Here is a 26,170-nt window from a genome sequence, read left to right as displayed (position 1 = left end):
CCACATTCAAGTACACATTGGGTCAAACCCTAACCAGATGTAGGTACACAGCCAAGTTATTGGATTTCTTTTGATGATGAATAGAAAGCAGACAATGCACCTGTCTGGCTTCAGCAAGGATTTGCATAAAAATGAAGGAATAGTACACATGCTTATGTAAAGTGTTGATTATCAGGATCACCTATATATATGTAAAAATCAAAACAAAACAAAACCTCACAATGCAATTTTTTGAAATGAAACTATGTGAAGCCTTCTAAAAACTCTTAAACATTTTCTAACAGTTGGGAATGTGTTGATCAAGACTGCAACCCTATTAAAATGATTTGATTTCCTGACAAATTTATCCTCTGAAGAAGCAAAATGCTGTAACATGCCAATCAATCAGTTATGAGATTACAATAGGCTGTTTGCCACTTCATCTTTTGTGTCAAAGGTAGAGAAGGGATGAAGATTAGGAAACAAGCTACTCGTGGAGACAGAGTACCCAAACAGCAAGGCTGTTTATACTGAACATTAAAACTTCATAGACTGTAATATGGCTGCCATAAACTTTTGAGAATTCAGATTTCTTAACTCAAATCCACTGAATCGAAGAGGAATTCCCCAAAGAGAATAGATCTTTAAGATGTAGAAATAAATGGGGGGTGGGGGGACTCCAGTTTTGTTGTTTAATACCAGAATTGGTTTTTTCCTAAAGTCACTCTGGTGAAGCTTTATCTATCTGTAAACAACGCCTTTCTTAACCCATAAGCCACCAAACTGTTTACATTTACTTCTTTTGTGAGAACATTTATCTTGTTCTAACTCAGGAGTTTTCTAGGTCTTTGTTGTAATAATTTGATTCTGGTTGAAAATGCATTTAAACAATAGACCTTATGTTTTGAACCTTATTTTTAATATGAAAACATACCTTATAATTAGATTAAGAAATAATGTACTTTAAAATTGTCATTATACTCAAGCATAATTGCTATCACTATAAGCAAATATCTAGACTAGGTTTTTTTGGAGGCAGAAAGAAATGCCATGAGATGCATGCTTTACAGTTTAGAATTTACAATGGCAAGTCCTATATAGTGATCCCAAATACCACTTAAGACTCCACCAACCCAGTTGGTATGAATTCTGTTCTCTCTCTGCTACAGGCCACCCCTCACCTGCTGCATTCAGAAAACTTCTAGAATACTTTTTTTGTCACCATGTCCAGTCATATTAGTGTTTATTTTACAGGTACAGATATACTTGCAGTGGGAATATTCTTCTGCTACCTGAAGGTGTTTTCCTGGAAACCTTCTATTGTGGTTGCCAATTCTAATGCTCAAAGTCAGAGGGTCACAGATGGAACCTGACTGCCATCAGTCAATCCTCAACTTCCAGTGTGCTAAAGAGTTCTCCCTTTGGTACTAAATAGCCAGTCTGTGTTTCTTTACAATGCTTGGCTCAGACTCCAGTGGTGGAATCACTTGGAATTGAGCTTACCTGTTCAGGTGGACCTCTTTATTGTTGTTGCCTCCACCAAAGACAGAGGGGTTGGGAAAGCAGGTCAAATACAGACAGTCTGACAACCTTTTACTTGTCAATGCTGCTGCTGTTAGCAGGGAAGACACATTTCCCCTTTTCCTGCCTGGGTGACCTGTCTGACTGCCACTCTATATCCATTCTCTTCTGTGCTGTGCCATGAAATGCTGATATCTGTGGATATTATATTTGAGTTGTGTTGCTTTTTGCCATCTTGTTGTATTTGACCAATTGAAAATAGTGGTGGGAGAAGGGGAACTTGGGGAAAGGGGAAAATCTGTATTTACTCCCCCCACCCTTCTTTCTCTGTTCTGGGATGTGGCTTTAATATTGGCTGCATTTATCTACTTAAGATCATAATTTCTTTTTGGTGGTGCCTCTTTACAATTAATGTTTTCAGAAAGAAAATTACCCCTGACCCTTCAAACCCACGGGTAATAATAATCCCCTAGTCTCTGGGGGCTCCACAATTCCTGTGGTTTCCTTAAACTTGCCGATATTTCTGCAAATAGTTCCTTTATTGATCTCTTTTTAATTACTACTTTCGAAGAGAATACTTGTTTCTCATCAGGATCCTGACTGATAAATGTCCAAACACTTATGGTCAGGTCCCATTTTAACCAATCCACCAATAGCTTTTTACTCTCAAGGAAGCTTATCTCCATTTGTTTCCCCTGAACTTGGGTTGTGGATTTTCTAGGCCACCATGACTGTTTTCAATAAATTGAGTGTAATTCAAATGCTGTTGGGTTTTTTGAGGGGAGAGAGTTGCCTCTATCCCTTTCTTCTCAATCTCTGGGCTTCTTACAAAAATTAGCTCACCCCTTTCAATTATAATCTTGAGGTTATATCAGTTACTTATCAAATTAAAAAGTTATTCATCATCAGAGAAAAGCAAATTAAAACCATGGTGAGATACTACTTCACAGCAAATAAAGTAACTGTAATCAATAAAACAAATAGCAATAATTATTGGCAAATATGTGAAGAAATCAGACCCAACTGTTCTACTGGTAGGAATGAAAAATGACACAGTCACTTTAGAAAACTCTTTTTAGTTACACAAAAATTTAAACATATTTTAAAAATTTAAACAAATTTCACCATCTGATCCAGCAATTCCACTTGTAGGTATATGCCTTGGAGAAATGAAAACTTTTGTCCCCATAAAAACTTGTTTGCAAATGTTCATAGTAGCTTGATCATAATAGTCCAAAAGTATGAACAACTCAAATGTCTATCCATGGATGGAAGGATAAACAAAGAATAGTACAGCTATACAATGAAATATTATTTACCTATAAAAAGAAATTATCAATACATGCTGTAGCATGGCTAAACCTTGCAAATACAATGCAATGTGAAAGAAGACAGTAACAAAAGGCCCCATTTATTTAATTCAATCGTATTAAATGCCAAAAATAAGCAAATCTGTAGAGATAGAAGATAGATTAATGAGCAAGGTACAGTGGCACATACCTGTAAATCCAGTAACTCAGGAATTTTTGGATAGAGGATCACAAATCTGAAGTCAGACCGAGCAATTTAATGAAGACCTGTCTCAAAATAAAATTAAAAGAGCTGGGAATGTAGCATCCTGGATTCAATTCCTAGTCCCCCTGCCCCTGTACACACACAAAAAATATTGTTAGTGATTCGCCTAAGCCTGCTCAGAGAGGGAGGGAATGGAGAGTCAGAACTAATTGTATATACTGTTTCTTCTTAGGGTGATAAATATATTTAAACATTGGCGAGGGTATGTGAATATACTGAAAGCCATTGAATTATAAATGTTCAAAGGGTAAATTTGTATTATGTAAATTAGATCTCAATTATAAAAATAGATAAATGGATTGATAAATGAGTAGAAAAAGGATAAATAGAAAAAAAACTAAGACTCACCTCATATTATCTTACTAATCATGTAAGCAGTGAGGAAAAGTCATGGTAATCAGGGAAGATGGAAGGGGCTATGAACAGGAAGCACAATTCAAATGGAATGAAGTTGTGGGGAGAAAAGATGGAGGGAAAAAAGAAGGGGAGCATGAAAGAAGGGCAGGAAGAAAAAGAAAGGAAGGACGGAGGGAGGGAAGGGAATGACAGAGGGATGCAGGGACAGGGAAGATGGAAAGGAAACACAAGAACAGAGAAGCAGATTTAAAGACCCTGCATCTCCTGGCAGCCCTGCTAAGCACATAAGCCATTTTTCTGATGCTATACTAGATCACTCCTGTTTTTTTTCTCTCTTTTATACACCCTTAAACACAAATCACTGTATTAAAAATAGCTGACACCTTGCAAAAATAAAAAAGAAAGGGATTTCCAAAATCAGTTATGAAAAGTTACTCTAATAAAATACATGCTATTGTATAAATATAATCTATCCAAATCTGCCACTCCTTAAAAGCCTTAGACTCCTTGGATTATTACACATTTTCTGTCAAATGAAAGAGTGAAAAGAAGGAAAAAATTTGAACCAAGAATGTTAAACAACTTCTGCAGTCATTTCATTCTTACTCAAAATAAAACTTGTGTTTACAACACAAGAATTTTCCAGATGGCCATGCAAATGAAGGCTCAGGAATACACTACATGTATGTTATTGTTGTTTAGTATTTATTGAGCACTCACAGCATGCAAGGTGCTGAAAAATAAATGACATCCACAGTTATTCAAGTTATAACCTTGAATAGCATATAAACCCTGAAGAGCATATAAAGCCATATTGCCTATGTCTTCAGTGGATTAATAATGTATGTAATATTCCAAAGGTCAGGGCTCAATCATATTAATACTGGTGCCAGGAATATATCTTATTCAAATTAACTTATTTTCTTTATTCTCTTTTTTTTCTGGGTTGTTTTTCTTTATATATTTCTAATGTTTTATACCATATTATAGTCCCAATACCAAATTTCACTAATAGAGGGTTTTTGTTTTCTTTTTTTATTTTTGCAACATGTGGTACTACGGATGACTAGGACTGGCTTAGATTTTCATATTTACCGAAAAATTCTTCATGGTGATGTTTCTAAATTCGAATCATTGGCCTGGACCTTTCTTTGGAAACAGGTTGGTTAACTGGAATATTAATCAAAGAGCTTAAGTATAGCATTGCTAATTGAGAGAGGAGCAATTTTAAAAGCTAATAACAAGAATGTCTTAACTGAATGTAGAGACTAAAAATTATTTACTAAATTGACAGACATTCCATTTTCATTCTTCAGCCCGAGGCACTCAGAGACTGACAAGAAACTTGTAAAAGGCCCTGTAGGAAGAATGAATCTTCATAGGCTACTACAACAGTATTCATTATAACAAGGGAAGACAATTACATGCTTTTACATCCATAACTTTCCTTAGCTGCCATGTACTGGACTTGTCTACATGGGTGCATATCTCTTGGAATTTGAGGCTTCTTCATGAGATAGTATGATAAATACTTGTGCAAATTTTAGCCTGAGCTGATAATATAATGGGATAAACAGAGAAAAGGAAGTTCCAAAATTAAGTAAAAGATTAGCAAAGAGAATAACCCCAATCGTTACAGCTCACCTCTGTGTAGCAATGCTTCTGTATTCTTACACCACACTTTCAAGGCTGATGTCTTTAAGATGTGTTGGAAAGGACAAGTTCACTTTTATTCTTTAAAAAGTTTTTAGCCGAACATTAAGTGATTTTTAGTAGTAACAGCTATTTGAACCGTGGCCATAATTTTAGTGGATTTCTTTTGCTATTTTTCTTGAAACAGGATGTAGGGACTATATGTAATTATGATTTTTTTCATCATAACTTCATTATGATTGTCAATGTTAAAAATATGCATTCTTCTAATTTTGCAGTCCTCTAATTTACTCATTAGAGAGAGTGATGGTCTAAGATAGTTACTGTTTTGGTGACATGCTGACAAGTGGTGACAGTAATAGACAATTTACAGCAAAATTTGCATATCATTGGCTTCTGGGCATCTATTTATCCTGCACTCTACATGTGTCTGATATATATCTTCATATATGAACCTTAGTTTGTGGTAAGGGTTTTAGATTTTTTTTTTTTTTTTCAAATCTGAACTAAGATCATGAAATATCAGGGGCTGAAACCTTAGTGAAATCAAGATTAAAAGCTGCTCAACATTTAGGCTGTTCCTCCTTGGAATTCCTGGTTCCCTCATTCATCTCTAAAGGGGCTTACATTTTTAGTTTACCTTATTAATGATAAATAGACTACCCTAATTTCATAAAAGGCATAAGAAAAACTTTTAAGTATAAATTGATTTTGAAAATAATTTGACACTACTTCAGTGGACCAAAAGAGAGGGCAAGAGAATGCTTAAAGAAATGCTGAATGCCCAGAACTCGGCTTTGGAAACTTGCCTTGCCTGTGACATCTTGCTTCCTCTTTATCCTCTTCACCCACTGGCTCCTTGGGCACTTCTGTAAGAACAGTACTATAGAAATGTGGTTGAAACGGTCCTGTTTCTAAGTCTTATGACATAAGGATTCTGAAGACTTATGGCATTCAGAACATAAACAAATTTGAGAAAAGAAGAAAAGCCAAAGTTAAGCAAGAAGGGAGGAGAAGAGAGGAAGCAAAAAGAGAAGGAAAAGAAAGAGGAGGAGGAGGAGGGAGAGGAGGGTAACGAAAAGAAGGAACAGAAGTTGCCATCACCACCTGGTCTCTCTGAGAAGCTCTGAGAATCAGAATAAAATCTTAGGAGTTAATAATTCTTGTTAAAATATGATATTAAATCAAGGACAATGCTCCTCTATTCAGCATGTATTGCATGTGCAGCCAGAGCTTAATTTCCATATTTCCTTTTAAGAGTCCCTTTCATTCATGCCAACCTCTCTACTCAATCACTACTGTCTTTTTCCAGGCCCTTTCCAACTTAATCTGAGAAACTCTCTCCCTGGAATGTCATCTGCCTTCCCGGGGGTCTCATCAAATTTTATTTGCTAATCAAAGCACAGCTGAAGTGCCACCTCCTCCGTGAATCTTTCCTTATTTACTCCTGTCTTCCCTTACCTCTGTCATTTCTAATGTCCTACAGCATTAAAATATAAAATGCTTATAGATTATCTACACATATGTAGTGATGAATTCCACAATAGCCTCTTGAATATAACTCTTGTTTTTTTCTAAATCACATGTAATCATCTGAGAGTTAGAATCCCATTTTATTCTGATCTCATATATGTGTGTATGTACAACATACATAACATATATGTAATACATGTTATATATTTATATAAAAATTAATATATATTAATTATCAGTACATAGTAGAGAATAAATAGATATTGACCAGTAGTTTCATTAATGAGCTCGTTCTCAACTACTATCGTTGTGGGTTTCTTTGTCAAAAAAGAAATCAACACATAGAATTTTATGAACTTTATTATAAATCAACTACTTATCCTGTTAATGTGGGAATTCCATACGTGTACTGACAAGGAAAGGGAAGAACCATATAAACTAGTATAATCAGGGGTCAGTGTGGGTTTTGAAGGGGTTCCTCCTCTTCCTCCTTCACAAAGTGACAGACGTGAAAATCTAAGGTTATATTGTTTTTCTCTCTCTCTTTCTCTCTCTGGACAAAGACTTTCACTAGAAACTGTTTAGGATCCTCTTAATTTTTTTTAGAAAGAACCAAAGTGTATTGGGTGAGGCGATAACTTTTCTAGTAAATGATTGTACCAACTAAGTGGGTGCTACCATTGAATTTCTATAAAGGAGTTATGTCTGTTACTTCTCTTATTAATGTAAATGTTTATGAAAAAGGCCTGATGAAAACAAGGACTTTGTTCTTTCTATACCAATGAGGTGGGGCAGAGATGAAGGGTGGGGAAGGAGTAGAATCCCCTGTAGATAGCATTATCATCCTCATTGTCATTTCTCATCCCCAAATTTTGGTTCTTTTATGAAACAAGTTGTTTTGAGAAATTAGTAACAAAGAAAATAAGAGATTGTTATTTCCAGAGAGTCTCATAAAACAGGTGGAAAAAATCATGATAACCATATAATCCACCTAATAGCATAGCATAAATAGAACTCTCTGTTACAGCTCAAGAATATAAATAGAAGTAAATGGTGGCATTATTATATGAATAAATGAATTAGTCAATCAATCACTGACAAAGCATACTCTATAATCAAAAGATTTTTCATGTTAAGATTAATTTCATGTAATACATAAATATTACATAAACCCCTTTGACATTGAGTTATACATAAGAAAAAAGGGGCACTTTTAGAAGCTGAGGAATAGAAGACAGGAACAATTCTCTTGGATTTCAAGATCTGGGTGGCCACTAGCCAAAAATTAGAGGTTTCTTTTAAAGGCAAAGAATAGATTCACACTGACTAAGATAGTAGTTGCTAGGCACACAGTTATTTTAACCATGCCAGTAGTGGACAACTTTGGTAGAAGCGGAATTATCAGAAAGGAGAGGACTCCCTAGAACTAACACAATTAGCATCTTGTTAGCATGAAACACATATCAGGTAATATACACTAATGATTGGAAGCACTAAATATTGAACAGGTATTTCTTTTTCTAGATGGTATAAACAATAACAGCACATGTTGAATGTGAATATATTGTTCCTAGCCTATCATATTTAACTGGAAAGCCATAAATCCTGAGCATCACATTAATTTGAAGCTCCAGCAAAGAAGAGCATGCATTTAAAGTTAGTTTATCCTACTCACATTTTGGCAGGTATACTCAAATCAGCTTCATTCACCAAAGAACAGACTATTCTCCTTGAAGCTAAGCAAGGATGATAATTGATAAAATGACCAGGGCAGTTTTAAATTCAAAATGATTTTATGAGCCTGAGTTAATACACAACCAAGGAAAATATTTCTTTGATTTTTGCACTGATGTTAGCAGTTAATTTCATATAAAAGAGTTGATATAGACCTGTTCCCAGTACCCATCTATTTAAGGCTGAGAGACAGCTATAGTCCTTTTCAGATGGAAGTACTCTCTAAAGAATTCCTCAATACAAACATTTTTTAATCGTTTCTTCATCCATCTGTTAACTTCTATTTTACATAGATTTTTCCAAAAATAAAAACTTAGGAAAAGGATAAAGTCTCCAAGATTCAAAGTGTTTCAATAAGGAACAGTCTTACACTTCAATGAGAGTGGATTTACTCTCTGGGAGAATCTTGGCAAACACTCACAATCATAGTTTATTACCAGATGTGCAGTTTTAAATTCTTTTATGAAGACAAGTCCATAAACTCACTCAAAGACAATGTCTCTTTACATAGCCTAATGGTTTCCAAAGTTGAAGAAATCCTAGAAATGGAAAATATGAGAGAACAAGTCTTTATTTACTCCGTATTCCCCACCTACGTGCAGAATAGTGAACAAATAAGTATTATTAATAATTCTTAGGCTAGTCATGTGAAACTCTAAAATCTGCACTTCATGGTGGAACAAGAGAAGGCATTTTGCAGAAAACAAGACAATCCACCATTCTTAGAGGCGTGCACAAACAAGCTGTTCTCCCATCAGGAGCCCAGTACTACCACTGCCTGTCTTATGCACCTGGGGACTGAGAAGGAATGACACCCCAGTTGGAGTTCCTGCTGACTTGTGTCTATGTTTTCTTCAGTTCAGATGTAAATAATCACCAGGAGAACAGGCTAAAAGAGCTTCGCTTGCTCATTTCATAAAAATTTTCATAAAATCAGTAAATACTGGAGGTAGAAGGGATCTTAATATCCATCTAGTAGCTCTAAGATGCTATTTTTATGGGTGAGGTTTAGGAAAGAATGAACAGTTATCCATCTGTCAGCTGGAGGAAAAAAAAAAAAAAACCTAGAATCAAAGGCTTCAAATTCTCAGTGTCCTTCAATGTCTCCAAACAACAGTCCTTGACTAATTAATATCTAGAGCCATCATAAGGTTCTTGCTACAAAGAAACAAGGATTTTCCACATCACTACATTTACAGGGCATTACACATCATAACATATTTGGCATTATAACTGGGGTCTTATTTTCAGGTGGACTTTCATAATTCTAAAAAGAAATATTACCCTAATGGTTATCAATCATGGTATGTGGAAAGGAGTGGTGGAAGTCCATTCCAAAGCAGTTAAATAGATGTTTGGGCCATAGGCCTTCCAGTCTAGGAAACCCCCAAGGCCTGGTTGAATTGCTCGTATTTGCATTTTCCTAAGAATTAATTGGATGCCTTCAGTGGGAGAAAATGACCCTGTGATACTCTGATAGAAGGTCCAAAATGTGTCATAAAGATTCTTTCTCATTATGGCAGGATAGGAAGATAATGCTTACAGGCTTATGTGTCTTGGTGTGAACAAAGGAAGAGAAATAGAACTTTCCTTCTATTACTTTGATAATATAACCAATATGGCTTGTTTTCTCTTTCACCTATTTTTTTTTGGTCACCTAGAACCTTAACTGAATTTATATTACTAAACTTATTTTTATAAGTTAAAAAATTGTATTTTCTGACATCTTTAGGTTAATAATAATGGAAATTTTAGTTTAAGAAATGAGATACATGAATGATGGTGAGAATGACACCACCAACCACGTGGTTTTATAGAATTATGCCATTATAATGCTAAAATAAGCTTGGTCAAGAGAGTACAAAGTTATATCTCCTCACTGAGAGCTCTCAAATTATATTGAGCACATTTTCATTTAGCAAATGAAAAATGAAGTTTCAAATAATTGCATAATTGCTCACCATTAAAAACAAAATGGTATAAACAAAGGGGAAAACAGATATTACTCTTGTATTACTTCATCTTTCTAGTTCATATAATAACACATCATTCTTGAATAATCTGCCTCACAGCACACATGCAGCAAGCAGTTACGAAATGATACAGATTTTAGTTAACATTTCTCCCCCAAAGTCGCATCTCCTCTATGCTTTTACTATGCTCAAATCCTCACTGGCCTTGGCCTGCACAATTCCAAGGATCACTTGTCTCCCTTTCTTTTATGGTCTATCTTGGTGACAATGTTATCTTCTTCAACACAACAAATACAAACAAAATAGGGCAAATGGGATTATACCTTTCTTGGAAGGCCAGACTGCACCGAAGGCATCTCTCAGTTTTATCACATGCTACTCTCCTCTCCTTGTGCCCATACATAGTGCATTTCTCCATCAATGCTTTCTTACCACTCCATAAACTTTATACAAATGGTTCCAGGGGGTTTCTAGGTCTCTTGGAATGTCCTTTCCAGGTCTCCCTCTGCATCTCCAAATTCATCATTTAGGACCCATTTTAAATATTAAGACCCCATCTTAGTAGTCATTTCCAACACTTCAGCACCCCACCCCCTTTAGATTTCAGGGTTGTTTAGAATAGCTGGGTCATGTTCTTCCAATTATCTGTGAATTGCCTACTCCTCTGGTGGACTCTAAAGCAGTGACTTTCAAAGTTTTTTTTTTTTTTTTTTTTTTTAACTCAAATACCATTAAAATACATTTTTGTATTACGACCCAGAACATAAACACATTCACACAGAAACTAAAACACAACTTCCATGGAATTGTACATTCACATACTATGGATCTCATGTACCTTAGAATGTTCTATTCTGACTTACTTTGGGAAAAAAAAAATCCCTCAATATAACCTATTAAATTCATCTCTCAGCTTGATATAGGGCTACTACCATGAATTTTAAAAAACTCTTATTTAAAAATCCTCACTGCTTAGCACATGGAATTGACTCAATGAATGCTTGTTAAATGACAAAGACAATATTTTTGAAAAAGTTTTTAATTGTTTTTTTCTTCAGTCATAATACATTCTACTCCATTTCTTCTGTATCATGAATATAACTTTGAGCTGTCTCTGTTTTGGGGTTGTTTGTGAGAGGTAAGAATAAAGTGCATGTGGATCAGATGTCCTATGTGGTCCCATGTTAAAGAGGTCAAAGATAATGAACAGAAGGGGTAAATTTCTTAAAATTTATTTTTTCTGATGAATATTAACTATACAGAAAAATGGGTTTCATGATGGCATATTTGTCATGTGTATAACATACTTAGGTCATATCCACCCCACTACCTCACCGTTGACCCTCCCCTCCCCACTTCCCCAGATCCCTGTCCAGAGAGGTACGTCTTATCATCTAATGAGTTGTGGATTTATTTGTGGATAATCTCAATGATTATCATTGTCTTTAATCAGCACCAAAAACAGAAACTGTATTAGTATTTTCTGTCTAAATTATTTTAATTAGTTGATTTTGAGCCTCAAGATGGTCCTATTAGAATCAATCTTACAAATAAAAGAACCTTACCTCTTCAGAAAGTAGTTAACTCTGTTTCTTTAGTCCACCTGTGTTTTTATATTTACTTTGTTTCTTGTTTGTTTTTGACTTTCAGTATTTGACAGACTATAAATTTTGTATTATAAATTTTATGGTCACAATCCAGACCATGGATTCTTAACAGATATTAATAATCACCCTGTAAACATTTTTCTTGATCCAATGGAAACCTTGTCAGTTTGTAACCAGGAATAAATAGAACACTCAATTCAGTCCATGTGCTCATTATTAAGCTTAGAGAGAATAAATCAAAAATTTTCTTGATGCTGATAGCTGACTGGAAGTGGACAGCTGGTGAAAAATCATTTATAAGTAATCTATGGATTCACCTGTCAATTTATTGATTTTATTATTATTTCTATGGAGTTACCTCTAGATAATAATGAAATGAAATATACTATTTTTGTGCATTTTAGGTCATGTGCTTAAAATAAAACGAACAATTTCACAGTATCACTTGTGGTTAATACTTAGAGATTTACATGATTCGAGAAGCTGTTCTAATATCACATCATTTTTTTGGAGAATGGGGAAAAGGAGCAGGTTACAAACCTGCTTGGAAATGATCAAAGATTATATGACTTGGTGAAACCATTCATTGATTCTAGAAGCTGAAATATTTTTCCACAATAACACTCTATCTCCAATGTACTAAAAACAAGGCATTGTAAAGAATCCTAATACTAAAAAAATAATATAAACATAGTTTTAGCAAAAGGACTGAAAGGAACATCTGTATGTTTGGCCACAGAAAAGGTCTTGGAATACCTCCTGAATTCCTGGGGCTTCATTCAACACAGCCTCAAATCACAATTCCAGAACAAAGTAAGGGCAGGGGGAATTGAAGAAAGCTTCAGCAGCTGTTTCCAGATGCACATGTTCAGGCTGTCTCCTGCAAAGATTCTGGTTCTTTGCATCTAGAGTGGTATTTAAAATAGTCTCCTAGGATCACCTTTACTACTGGTCCTGAAATGTTTTTCTAAGTGCAGTCCTTGAGCCACATGTATCGAAATCACCTGAAAATTCCTAATTTTCTAGACCCTGTTTTAGACCTATGGAATCAGAATATCTGGAGAAATTCCAATGCACATTTGAGTTTGGAGATCCAATGTATAAGAAGATTGTGAACAGATACTCTTCTGTTGTCTTAAACCCTATGTTGAGCAATGAGTCCTTTAAAAAGGGAACCTGGTTTAACCACCAAGAGCCAAAGCATGACAACAGAACTCCTGCACCCAATCAATACAGTTGCCATTGCTCTTCTAGAACTCAAAAAGTACAATGCCAGACATAGGCCCTCTGCAATTATAGCCTTTATTTAGAATCTTCCGGTAATGATTCTGATGATGAAATCATAGCACTGTGATGGTGTATGACCAGAGCATATCCAAAATTAAAGAGCTGGGTTGGAACGGTACAAGAAAGGTCAATGGCCCTTGTGTATCCTTTTCTCATTTGATTCCCAGTTTAAACCTTAGATCTGGAGGTTAGGGGAAATGATCATTCAAGAATAGGCCAGGCACAGTGGTACACACCTGTAATCCCAGTGGCTCCAGAGGCTGAGACAGGAGGACCTCAAGTTCAAAACCAGCCTCAGCAAAAGTGAGATGTAGGCAACTCAGTGAGACCTGTCTCTAAATAGAATACAAAATAGGGCTGGGGATGTGGTTCAGTGGTCCAGTGCCCCTGATTTCAATCCCTGGTATCCCCCGCCAAAAGAATTAATGACCACCTAGGAAAGAATGAATGTAAACAAATACATGTTAAGGACAATTTAAGAAACTCCAAGACGCGATTTCCTTTCATGACTGTCAAAAATCATCATTTTTCTGACCATTTCCACCTTTTACAGTGATATCTCAGTCTTTTACACACAAACTTATCATCACTGTCTTATGATATTGTCCGTTTAACATTTTGTTTAACAATGTAACAGGAATAGCACATTAGCAGTACTCTTTGTAGCTAAATGCTTAGGCTCCATCCACATTGCTCCGGATTGGATTCTGCCTTCAATCCTCATTAGCTGTGAGACTCTGGGAGAGTTACTTAATGTGTGTCTCAGTTTTACCTGTTAAGATGATAATGATAATGATACATTCTGTACCTTATAACTGTTTTGGTGAGTAAATTGGTTAATTTTACTAGTAGGTGCTAGACAAGTATCTGTTAAAAAAATAAAGTTGAATGAAAACCAGTTTTATTCCCATATGTTAGACACCATTGAATACTTTGAAAGTATCTCATCATTTAATTCTCTCACCACTTCAGGTAAATGAAAGCACAGAGTTCATGAAACCGACCCATGGTCCTGCAGCTGAAGAAACTCAAGAGAGTCAGTGGAAAAACCCACGTGATGTGGCATGAAAATTCCCAGTTTGGTCAGCAGAGTTCTGGACTGATTCTTCTCTATGATTAGGGGAGTAAAGTGGGGAAACAAAAGTTAAGGAGAAGGGGCAAAGTACTGTGAAAAGAATGGGGCAATTCTAGTTCCTCTGCCTTCTTTTACCTATTCTCTGTTAGATATGCAACTGTATGGGCATAAACGTTTTCCTATGCATTTTAGTATGATTTTGTGCGTGTGTGTGTGTATATCTATATTTGAACATATTCAAGCATTTAGGACTAGATTTATAATTCCATTTGTTTCTCTGTTATCTCTGCATGTACCAGTTCAGAGGACTCAGTGTGACATCCTCAAAGCAGTTCTTTTCTGACTAGAGCCAGGGTAATCCAGACTTCCTAGAGGCCAGGCCAACTGAGTGCCATGTTTCACTAGGGATTCAGTTCCACTCCAATATTCCCCCAACCAGCCAAGATGTGGCATCTTGAACAACCTTCAGGAGTGGCAACCCTAGGCTGCATTCAGAATAGAATGACATTACTTCCTTTTACCCCAATTAGTCACATGCTCATCCCCTTCTTTATCATGGAAGAACAACTTTGTTTGTATCTCCCTGAACTTTAAAAAGATCTTTGTATGCAGAGCTGTTACAGAGAGGCCAATGACTATGGGATCATTTATTTATATTATTATGACACAATAGAAGTCACTTTGGTTCTTGAATGTGTTCCAGTGACTCATGATATTTTTTCCGATGTTTTTTGACCTCTGCTCCTTTTCATATTCTCCCATCTCGGATAAGTTAGCTTCAAAAACCACAGAAAAACCACAGCTGTGTTTGTTGATCAGGGACTTGAAGAATGAAAGTAACTGTTTCCATGAGGAATCTTCAAAGGAGGTATAAATAGTTCCCTGTTGTCTTCATATAACCACATATTAAGGGATTTTAGAAATAAAAGTTGTCATTTCTTGTTTGGAAAATATTTTCTCATGATAGAAAATAGAAAATTTATGGAGATCTCAAGATCAGCTGAATTGTATGTTTCGTTATTATATCCCAGGATTATAAATGACATGACACACAAATCACAAGAAGGCCTAGTAGAAAGTAATAATAGATTAAATATACTTAATCATTTTAAGTAACAAATATAATTATCAGGATATAAAATATTAAATGTCTAAGTCAACAAAAATATGTAAGGTTAACCAAAGAAGACTGATTTATGAAAGTTATGCAGAGTGTTCCAGACCTCCAGAGGGTGCTGTTGCATTTACACAGAAATAGATTTAATTATATACACATTATCCTAAAATGAAAAAGAAAGAATTTTGAGCATCTCTAATTTGTTTCCACACAAAACAAGGGAATAATCAATAACTATGACAATAATTTGTCTTGTAAAATATTAACTGAGGCTTATATCATTTAACAAATCTTTTTTTTTTTTAACCTAAAGATCAGTTATCCTATGAAGGAATGGAAAAATCAAATCATTTCAGATACTATTGAGAGTAAACTTTACTTGAACTTTGCATTAATCATAGACATACAACTTTATATGTTTAAAATTACATTTAGAAATTTAAAATCCTTTATAGCTTTTTAAGCATCAAAAAAATAATCACAACATAAAATCAATCTTTAAGGAAAAGCTGCAGATTCTGAAATACAAATAAAATCTTTACCTATGTGAAATTAATTTACACTGGCATATTTATTATTTCATACCTATTCTTCTGGGATGGATAATATTGCCTACATGTAAAATGAGTCAGAGATAATGGTAAGCAAAGAGGAAAATAGGTCTCTGCATTATTTCAAAGCTGCATGACAATACTGGATATATGGATCTTAAAGATTTTTAAATAATATAACATGATTGTAAATTTGTATACTAGGACACTAATGCATAGTTTTGTGTTTGAAGCAATACGACTATTTAAAAAGCAGTGATTGAAAGAGATTCAACTAATCCTTTTTGGAATTCACAGACATATTTGCTTTAGTTTGAGTTTTGACAGCTATTATGAATTCGAATCACATTTACAGAATCATTTGAATCATAGAAGTATTTTTAGAATCATTAGTTGCTATTGAAATTAGTTGCTATACAGAAATGTCCCCAGAATGTGACAAAGAAAATATGCGAGTTGCTTCACATCATTGTCTCTTATTTTCACTTTCTCTGATTTAAAATCATCCCAGTGTTCTACCAAAACAGTGAATTGCTTTCCTCTGAATTAAAAAAGGACTAACACGCTTATTCAACTCTTGGTAACACTAGTGAAACACATTATGTAATGCAGGCAATAAAACAGAAAGTAAATGAATCTACAAGGCATCCCCAAATTATTAACATTCTTATCATTAAGAGAAAACAATCTATGTGGGAAATGTGTAGAATAATTGATGAGCCATACTTAAACTGAAGTGATTTAAGTTCCAGGTCAGGAAGTTAAGCAACATGTTCATTCAAATGTGAGAATGTTACTAGAGAACTTGTAGATTGCATGTACGGAACAGTACAGTGGCATATGTCACTTCTATAACATCTTTCTCTCAGGAGCACAAGTTAGCATAGGATCCATTTTCCTTACATTTCCTGGAGAGAGAAGGGTATTACTACCCCTGTGGCTATAAGAGAACAAAACAACCAGGAAAGGAGCAAAACAAAGCACCAGCAAAGATGGGTGACAGTTTTTCATGCTTGTGGGGGATATTGAATACAGATGGACCTGTCAAGTGTTTAACTTGAACTGATCTGAATGACATCAGTAACAGAAGCGTTTCAGTCAAAAAGGGTCACCAGTAGAAAAGGAAGACAAATGTGATTTTTGTTAAGACTCAGTCTCAAAATATTCTTTTTGGGACTTGTTAGTCATTCAGTAGATAGAATCTTGAGATTATGGTGCCTGGGAAACACTGAAATATTTAATACCCCAGAGTATAAGTAGGAAACAGATCCACTGGTGCATGAGAGTGGCATGCAGGTGACAAAGCACTTGCATGAGCTTTCTGCCCTTTCACATTTTTCAAAAATGATGTATATGCCATTCCCTCTGGGCAATAAGTAGTCTCTAATTGTGGATTCTGTATTTTCCATGTAGGTTAAAAACTGTGAGTATTATAGAATAAAATGACAGATAAAGGATTTGTCACATAGCTTTGAAAAATCTACGTAAGCCTTACTGTCCAGAGTTCTCAAATAGGAACCTATGTGGCTAAATATTTGAATATAGCCTAAATGAGGCAATATATTTTAAAGTACTTTGTATATATAAAGGGCTCTGCTGTATTAACCTCATATAGTTTGTGATTTTACCTCTGGCAAGATTTCAGGTGTTTTCTAACAGCACCAAATTCTTTTTTTTCCTAGGAAAAGACAGGTTAGGCCTAAAGAAATGGAGTGTTTTATTTCAATATTTACCCTGGATTACAATGGAGGAAAAAGGTGAGTCTTACCTGAGAGGTCTTCTCATTTAGGTTGTATGTGAATGTGAGGATTAGTTGTTCCTTCCTCTCTGGAGCTGTGTTTTAGCAATATCTTGAATGGGCCACCAAAAGATGTTGAAAGAGACACAACATGACCAAAATCAGTCCCTGGATTCAGGGTCTGCCAAATGTTTTGTGTGCATGTGACAATGTGATCTGAAACTTCATGCAAACTTCAAAAGTCAGTGCATACTACGTCATTTTGTGTTATTTTGTGAATCCATCAGAAACGTTACCAGGATAGATATACATAAAGAACTAAAATTAAAAAAAAAAAATTAAATAGCATGGATTCTAAAAGTCATCTCCATGTGGGAAGAGAATCATCTCAAGAAAAAAAGACCTCTATGGACAGTACGAAGTTGGACCCTTATGTGTTGAGCATATTTGCTATGACAGAGGAAATATGGCATTGATACCAAGCAAAAAGTTGAAATATTTACAAGTAATAGTTGTGAAATGATAAAGAAGGTGATATGGGACATGGGAGAGAGGTGATGAACTAGAAGCCTAAATATAAATGCTCTTACCAGGTTTTAGAGGGCCTGCCTTCTGTGACTCTAGTTTCATGTCTACTAATTTGAAGATGGAGTTGGATTTATATTAAACATCTTCAAAATTTTCTTACAGCTCTTAACTGCTCTGATTCTCTGACTCAAGCATGTGTGTGTGTGTGTGTGTGTGTTCTAAAATAATTCTCTTTGATTAGAATTAAATGGAAAGCAACTTTATAGTAAAAGAAAATCAAACAATTCAGTTATATGGCTAATAAAGAAGATTGGCAAAGGATTTTTCCAGAAGACTAATTATTTGAAATTTGGTTTTAAAGGTGAATATATTTGGTTTGAAATATTTGGTTTTATATATTTATAGTTATATATTTATGTTTAGTTTTATATATTTAGCTTTAAAGGTGAACATATTTTTATTTAAAAAAAAAGAATACCTAAAAATTTAGTGGTTCTCTTGTGAAATTCTCTTATACATGCAATATTCTAAACATTTTTATTTATCAATGCTTAGCTAATACTTTATATTTATATATGGTAGTTTTGGCCAAAGAGTTTTGTATATGAAGTTTAGATATAATGCTCTCTTTCTGCACAAACTGAAATATCGAAAGCATTGCGCTATTGAACTAATAATGTAACAGCTGAGTTTTATATTTTATTGCAGTAAATTCCCCCAGCAGTGTGCTACTTTTATTGAGAAAAATACATGAAATACATGCTAAACAATGATTTAAAATGTACATAAAAAATGCTGAATGAAAATGTCCACATCTTTTTCTGTTATATTCAGTATCTATAAATCTGAACCTAAATCTATACATAGAATTATGCAATTTGATAAAAATCTCACAATCATATTTTAAATCCTTTCCATTTGTGAGGATTAGCATGTTCAACTAATTCAGAGAGGTAGGATTGTAGTAATTTCGTTAGTTCTTTACTCAAGACTGTATCCACAGGGAAATCTCACAGTATCTCATTAGCTTGTAAACTTTGGAGTCAGCCCACATCATTCAGATTCATTCTCCAGGTAAGTTAAAAATTTCCTGATGACTTTAGTAGTACCTCTATCTCAGGTAGAGTCTTTTTATTTTTGTTTTTTCATTGTTTTTTCCCAAGCAATTTATAGTCCTAGTAAAATGAATCTAAAATAGACTCTTGTCTTTTTATCTAAAGCAGAAGCCATTGACTTGCTAAATCTCCCACTCTATCTAGCTCAGAAATTTCAGATGTCTCAGGAAAAGAAGGCATGAGAAACAACCATCAAGTAGATAAGGGAAGACGGGATGGAAAGTGGCCTGTGTACTCCCTTGCTATTCCCTAACATTCTCTGAATTCAGTTCTAAAATGATCAACATAATTAAAGTTTTTCTAAATATATATTTATATTTCTTTTCAAAAGACTAAGTTGAGACTTGTTTTTAAAAAAAAATCAACAAGTCAATGATTGACTAAACCAATGCATATTTTAAATGTGAATGTGTAGACCTAATATTAGTAGAAAAGAAAATCTCTTCTACTTTCAATTCCTTTGTCACACCATTTTCTCACCTTTCTTCATCCATAAAAATAGAATGAATTTGTGGAAGTAATCAATGCAATATTAGGGCTTGTTAGAGAACACTCTTGGAGTTAGGCTTTGCACATATCATCCTGTAGAGTTTTTGTGTATAAATCTGATGTTATTCTTTTTTTTTAAATTTTTTTGGTATTCAACTATTCAGTCCCAGCTACTTCTTAGAGCATAACTTAGAATCTAGCACCCACAGCTTCACTAAGCACCTATTTTGTTTTTATTTAATATACATTTGAAATGTTTCAGTTATCTTCTAAGATAGATTATAGACATATCGATTGTAGTAAAATGAAAATTTGTCTACCCTTGCACTCAATAAGTATACAAGCAACTGGGTATAAATATCACTATATCACATCAACTGAATTTGATGGTCATTTTAAGACATCAAGAAACATTATATTATGGTTAGAATATTTTGGTTTAAGAAGAAAAAGTCCAGATGATCAAATAAACAATTATTGAATCACTGATAAGTGAATTTTAACTATAACCCTTTCCCATAACTTACTCGTTCTCAATTTTACAGATGAAATAACAGAGATGCAAAAAAATAACTTTCTCAAGGTTGCAGCCAGTAAAGGAGCTGAAGTGGAGGGTAAAATATGATCACAAAGCTATTGCTTTTTCTGTTACTCCATTTTTATTCTACGATAGGATGGTTTTATTCCATTTGAAATTATAGGTGAGATCACACAATCCAGCACTTTCAGATTACAAATAAAGATGGTATCAAATAAGGGAAACTATTAGCCTTGGGCAATGTCGTGATTAAAGCCAGAACCCAAGATTTCTGTTTTTTTTTTATGTAAATTCTTTGAATGCGTTCATGTTGCTGATTGACAGTACTGATATGGATACTTAAACCTCCTAACTCTGTGCCTTTTCTGATCTCTAATCATGGATTAATGAAACTCATAGGTGTTGCAGGCAAATTGTGCCATGGTATTCTAAAAATCCAAGCTATCTGGCCTTAGTCAAGACTCTCACTACTGCTGCTAATGGCTTTACTGTGATCAGCATCATAGTATCTGGGTTTCAAAGATCACACACCTTTATTTTCTACTGGCTTATTTACCTCTTTCAGTAGATCATCCAAAGCAAACTTTGGTCACTTTAGTCATCATCTCCATCTCAGAAATTTTCTGGACAGCCTAGATGTCACAAGGAAGTGTGTTGGATCATTTCATCTCCTTGGTACTGTGATCTTCTGATTTCATCCTCTCCTGAAGGGACATTCCCCCTGATTTTTTAAGATATACTTTCTCTTCTCAGCATGAAATATACACAGCTCTTGCTCTAAGGTGCAGAGTCTTAGATTATGTACAAAACTGTGATGTTATCACTAAATTTAGAAAAAGTTAATCATTTTTGTTTCTACTGCCAACTACATAATTTGATTATGTCTCATAATCAAGTTTCACTTGTCTCTAGAAAGATGTTATTCCTTTCTCTCTGCACCTTACAATTGCCCTTCTCTCTTTCTACTTGTCTATAGTATTTCTCACCAATTTAATGACATGCTCACTATTCTTTCTCCTCTTCTTTTTAACCTCTAAAAATGTAGTTACTGACCCCTTTTTAGTTTAAAGAAGATCTTCTATTCACCAGAAAAGTCCTTACTCAGTTCTCTGTCTTTATTTTTCTTAAGCTTCTGATACTGTTCAACCTGCTCCTCAAATCTCTCTCTTGAGAAAACATTGAACTTCCTGGTCTCTTGCACATCTTTGGCCACCTGTTCTTCATTTTCTATTCATCTGCTCCATCTCACACTCCTTATGAGTAGGTATCACATCGTCTTTTCAGTCATCCTTTCTTTCCTATTTCCGTATTTTCTCCCTTGCTGATTCATTTCATTCACCCTTGGAGCTTTAGCTGTCACCTCTATGTACAGAACAAAAATATTTATCTGTCTCTTCCTTCTCTAATATCCAGTTTTTTGCTGAACAATTTGTCTAGATGCTTACTGACAGCTGAATCTCTGAGCATACCACATGTGAGTCAATCTACTCTCCAAAACTCAACCTTCTCATGTCTCACCTTCAGTCATTGCGGTCTTTTCCAGGGACCAAGGATCCAAGGGACATGCATGAGCTTCTTGAGGTATGTGACCATACTGAAACAAAGTGCAAACACTGTTTGCATTAATTCCATATTACCTTTTCTGAGAAAATTTTTTAGAATTTTTTATTTCTTCAAAGGAATAGGAGATTCACAAATCATTTAAGAACCACCAATGGATTTAAATCTTTTCTTTCTCCTTGTGTATCTTGAATTAAAAAAAAAATAGAGATTATATATTAAGCTCATGAATCCAAACTTTTGGGTTGCTTTTACATTCATTTTATTTACATTACTTAGCTATTATGTGTCAGATGTTGATTTGGTTTTGCTTAATAATACAGAATAAGCAGAACTTTCCTGCCCAGATTAGAAACACACACAACTGTGCTTTAGTAGCAGAGTCTGAGATCAGAAAATTTAATGTAGAGAATTATGTTTTCTCTAAAGTTAAAAATGTCAATAATTTTTGTTTCTATTGCCAACTATGTAATTTGACTATCAAAAATTATAATGTTTATGTGTATAGACAGCTTAGTTTTGTGTTTCTCTCAAATCAGGAACTCATGTGTAAGACTAAAAGGTCAATTTGAAATATCTGGCTGTTTGACATCAAATGGGTAAGATAGAATTATACTCTCAATCAATTCAACTGTTATAAGGGATAACTGTTCTATGAAAATATATTAGATACTATGTTTGAATAAATTAGACTGTTCTTTGCATGAAATGGAATCAAAAGCTAGTCTATTTAAACAGATAGGTTATGCCCATATTTAGTAATTTTTTCTGTACTTGTTTTATTCTGGAGAATCAAACCCAGATCCTTGTGCAAGGGTTAGCCAAACGCTCTGCCACTCAGCTCACCTCAGCCTCCCTCCTTTTTCTCATGAGGCTAAATGGTGCACTTAGACATAACTTTGTGATCAGAAAATCAACCACATAGTCAAGTTCCTTGCTTTCCTTTTTACATGGATTAATTTTGTTCTGCATTTACTCTCATCTTGATTATCATTGTATGAAATAAAGTTGATTAATTAGACTGTCACATATAAATCATTAAGTTTATTTTTTCCATGCCTAGGATTGTGTTAGGTGCTACAACACAAAAAGGGCAAGGCATGCTTCCTGCTCAACAGGAGCATAATCCAACAAATATGTACTCACCTTACAAAATACTGTTGTGTTTGTACAAGTATCATTACTACTATCCTTCATTTTTAACTATCATTATACCTAGATCCAGCAAAGGGCATTTATAACACTTTTATGATAGTACATATTACTCAAAATGAGAAATACTATTCTCTAATATAAGCAAGATTTTCTTTATAAAGGTGGAGAAACATTTGCCAATTTTCTCCTTGAACTTCTACCCCCTTGTAATCAGGAACTAATTAATTAATTAGCTAATATTTCTAAAGTGCATTGAAGATGAGCAGCATCATACAAATGCTAAGTATTTTAAAGTCATGTGTTGCCTCATATACTAGATAGGCTTTCTTAAAGTTTGGAAAGGACAACTTGAACAAATTATGTTTCATCTAAATGAAAAAGCTAGGCATATATTGGAGGCAGGGGGTAGGCGGAAGTAGAAGTTGGAATGGAAAAGTGCAAATGTAATCAAGAGAATGATCCTTTACATTTCTCTCTATTTATCATTATCATAAGACAAAAGGGATACCTAAATTCTTATAACACTGCTGAAAACAGTACAAATTTTAAAAAATGGAATAATATTACATAAGTAGGGGGACCTACTTATGGGATTTTTAATACTATTAAGTCAGGACTTCCCCATATAAGTGACTATTCTATAATACCGTGGGAACTTAATTCCAAGGCTAAAACATCCAATTTGGAATGTTGGTCTATTTCTGCACTGCCTAAATTCATGAGATAATTATCAAACCCTTCCTCCACCATGACTTTCTTGGACTAATGCTATACTAGTGGTTGGGAAGGATAAAGGAAATAGGAACTGACCCACACTAACAAATGTAAAAAACCAAACCTGAAGGTTCATGCTCTAATGTGAGCTTTCTAACCTAGTGAGTTCTCAACCTGGGTAAATTACTCAGATACTTTATTAGAACCCAACTTACCTTTTTGATTTTAAAACATGAATCACATGGAAATTCAGTATTGCTATGAATTATGTTGATTTCAGTTTGGAAACGGTATTGGAACCTTTCCATAATTCTCTTACTTGTAAACAATGATACAAATGTTGCAGAATAAAAGAAACAGAGGCCGATCCAAAGCATTACTATTGTGCTGCTCTCACTCTGCAGGTATTATCGCCAGTGTTCAGATCACTGCTGGTATGTTTTCTTGAATAGACTTGTCAAGAGTTTACTTGGCTAAAGGGGTTTGGCCTTGACTCAGCATCAACCCTTGTGGGCTTTGCCATGTGACTGCTCACAAGTACAGCATATGTGCTCTTTTACCTCCCCTTGGGGCATAAATGACACCTAAGTCACTTGACGTGTATTAAATGATGTCATCCAATCTTTCCTACCTCATCCAAAATGCTGAAGGTTGGGTTTCTTTATATTCTCCCCGTGAGCAGAAAATGTCAGTTAAGTATGATTTCTGGACAAATGGACATTTATTTATAGGATTTTTGTAAAGGTAAGTTCTTTCCTGGGTATAATTCCAAGATTTTGATGAAATTTGCCTAATAGTTATAATTTTTTCTTTTCCAACTTTTTTTCGTACAAAGAAAGCAAATGGTCATCAATCCTGGATGAGTATCCCCCAGGATAAACTTGACAAGGGATCTTTCAGGACAGTCATATAGAGGGAAAGATCTAAAGAGCTGAGAATGGTGTAGATGGTGAGGGGGATGGTAGTAGGAAGCACTTCTACTCTTTGCTATTCTTGAAATTTTCCTGCAGCCACAGGCAGCAATGCTGATCAAGACTTCAAAACAGCACAGTACACATCGGACCCTAGGGCCTCTGGACTTTCATCACAAGGGATGACTAATTCCTTTCCAGGTGTTAGTCATCAATCCTTAGTGCACAGTAAGTCATGGAGACTACGACTAGGGTATAAACCAACAGAACAAGTGGGGAGTCCAACCTCAGATTACCAAGGGTCAAAGTGAGAGAATGAATTGTCTAATCCAGATGACAGGAAAGAGAAATAACAAGTCGGGTGAAAGCTTGACCTGAAGTCACAAGATTTCTGAGATTTTTGTCAAGAAGGTAAATTTCCTGGGTTACCAATGTTTGGCGTTTGGATTTATCAAGCTGGTTGAAACATTCAAGTCAGGGGCGAAAAGTGTTCCTTTGGCCATCCTTTGTCTTCATGGTATATAGTGTGGCCTATGTGTTCAGGACCATGTATAGTTTCACTCCTTACCAGATATGACTTTTTCAAAGAGCACTTAGATTTCCTGAAACACCGGTCTCTCTCAAAGAATTATAAGTTCCTAACTTGGAATTTAACACTCTGCATGATGATAGTGGGCTTATTAGATAAACTTCTCTATGCTAGTGTGTTCATAAATATTTACAGGATAGTAATTCTATGGGAACAGAATTTTTTTTTTTTTCTTTTGTACCAGGAATTGAACCCAGAGGGATTTAACCACATCTCCAGCCCTTTTACTTTATTTTTTCATTTTGAGACAGGGTCTTACTAAGTTGCTTAGGGTCTCACCAAGTTGCTGAGACTGGCTTAGAACTTGCAATCCTCCTGCCTGAGCCACCCAAGCCATAATAGCAGAGGTTTCTAACAGTCAACAGTGGTAGAACACTTACCTTGCATGCCTGAGACCCTAGAAAGAAAAGAAAAACAAAAACAAACAACAACCACAACAAAAACCTAATGCCTTAGCCCAAAGAATGGTTAGGGATAAATTAATTTCCATATAGATGAGAACTTGTAAAGCTCTCATGATTGTACAAAGGAGGTAAAATCTACACTTTTACTATGATATGCCATGGAGATACAGTATATCTGCAGGATGGGTACTCAGGAAGTAGAATTCTAAAGTCAGTTTGCCTTGGTTCAAATATATGCCCTGCCACTTACTAGTAATATGAATTTGAGCTAGTAATGCCTAGTAATGCATCCTCTCAATGACTCACTTTCTTCATCCATAAAATTGGTATAATAATAATAACTACCTTACATGCTTGCTGTGAGAATGAAATGAGTGAAGTGATTTAATTATCTGGAAAAGTGCTAACTTTACATATGTATTAGTTATTATTATTATTATTATTATTGGCAGAGAGTATGTTTTATAGATTAAGGACTATGGCTATAGGCATTTATGTCTAGAATCTGGTGTTAGACATTCTAAGTT

The 26,170-nt window shown here is 34.8% G+C and overlaps 1 protein-coding gene across 18 annotated transcripts in view; it reads left to right on the top strand.

The window, feature by feature from the left end:
- LOC306656522 (uncharacterized protein) overlaps positions 1 to 26,170 on the top strand; it is a 222,069-nt gene that overhangs the window by 158,848 nt on the left and 37,051 nt on the right. For 6 of the 18 annotated variants that reach the window (XM_079131838.1, XM_079131839.1, XM_079131837.1 and 3 more), the window contains 5 exons: positions 17,585 to 17,660; positions 18,017 to 18,145; positions 21,835 to 21,891; positions 22,410 to 22,469; positions 24,750 to 24,878. The exons of 1 other annotated variant lie outside the window; for it this stretch is intronic. In XM_079131838.1, coding sequence (XP_078987964.1) covers positions 17,585 to 17,660; positions 18,017 to 18,145; positions 21,835 to 21,891; positions 22,410 to 22,442 — 295 coding nt within the window. In that variant the 3' untranslated portion in view covers positions 22,443 to 22,469; positions 24,750 to 24,878. Of the gene's footprint in view, positions 1 to 14,129; positions 15,103 to 17,584; positions 17,664 to 18,016; positions 18,146 to 19,171; positions 19,243 to 21,723; positions 21,892 to 22,409; positions 22,470 to 24,749; positions 24,879 to 26,170 lie in introns of those variants that run through there. 11 more of the 18 variants (XR_013762533.1, XR_013762535.1, XR_013762536.1 and 8 more) reach the window with 7 other exon arrangements.

Source organism: Sciurus vulgaris, assembly GCF_902686455.1.
Source record: "Sciurus vulgaris genome assembly, chromosome: 3".
Classification (NCBI taxonomy): domain Eukaryota; kingdom Metazoa; phylum Chordata; class Mammalia; order Rodentia; family Sciuridae; genus Sciurus; species Sciurus vulgaris.
Note: the sequence above shows the minus strand (reverse complement) of the source record. Positions and strands in the feature narration are given on the sequence as shown.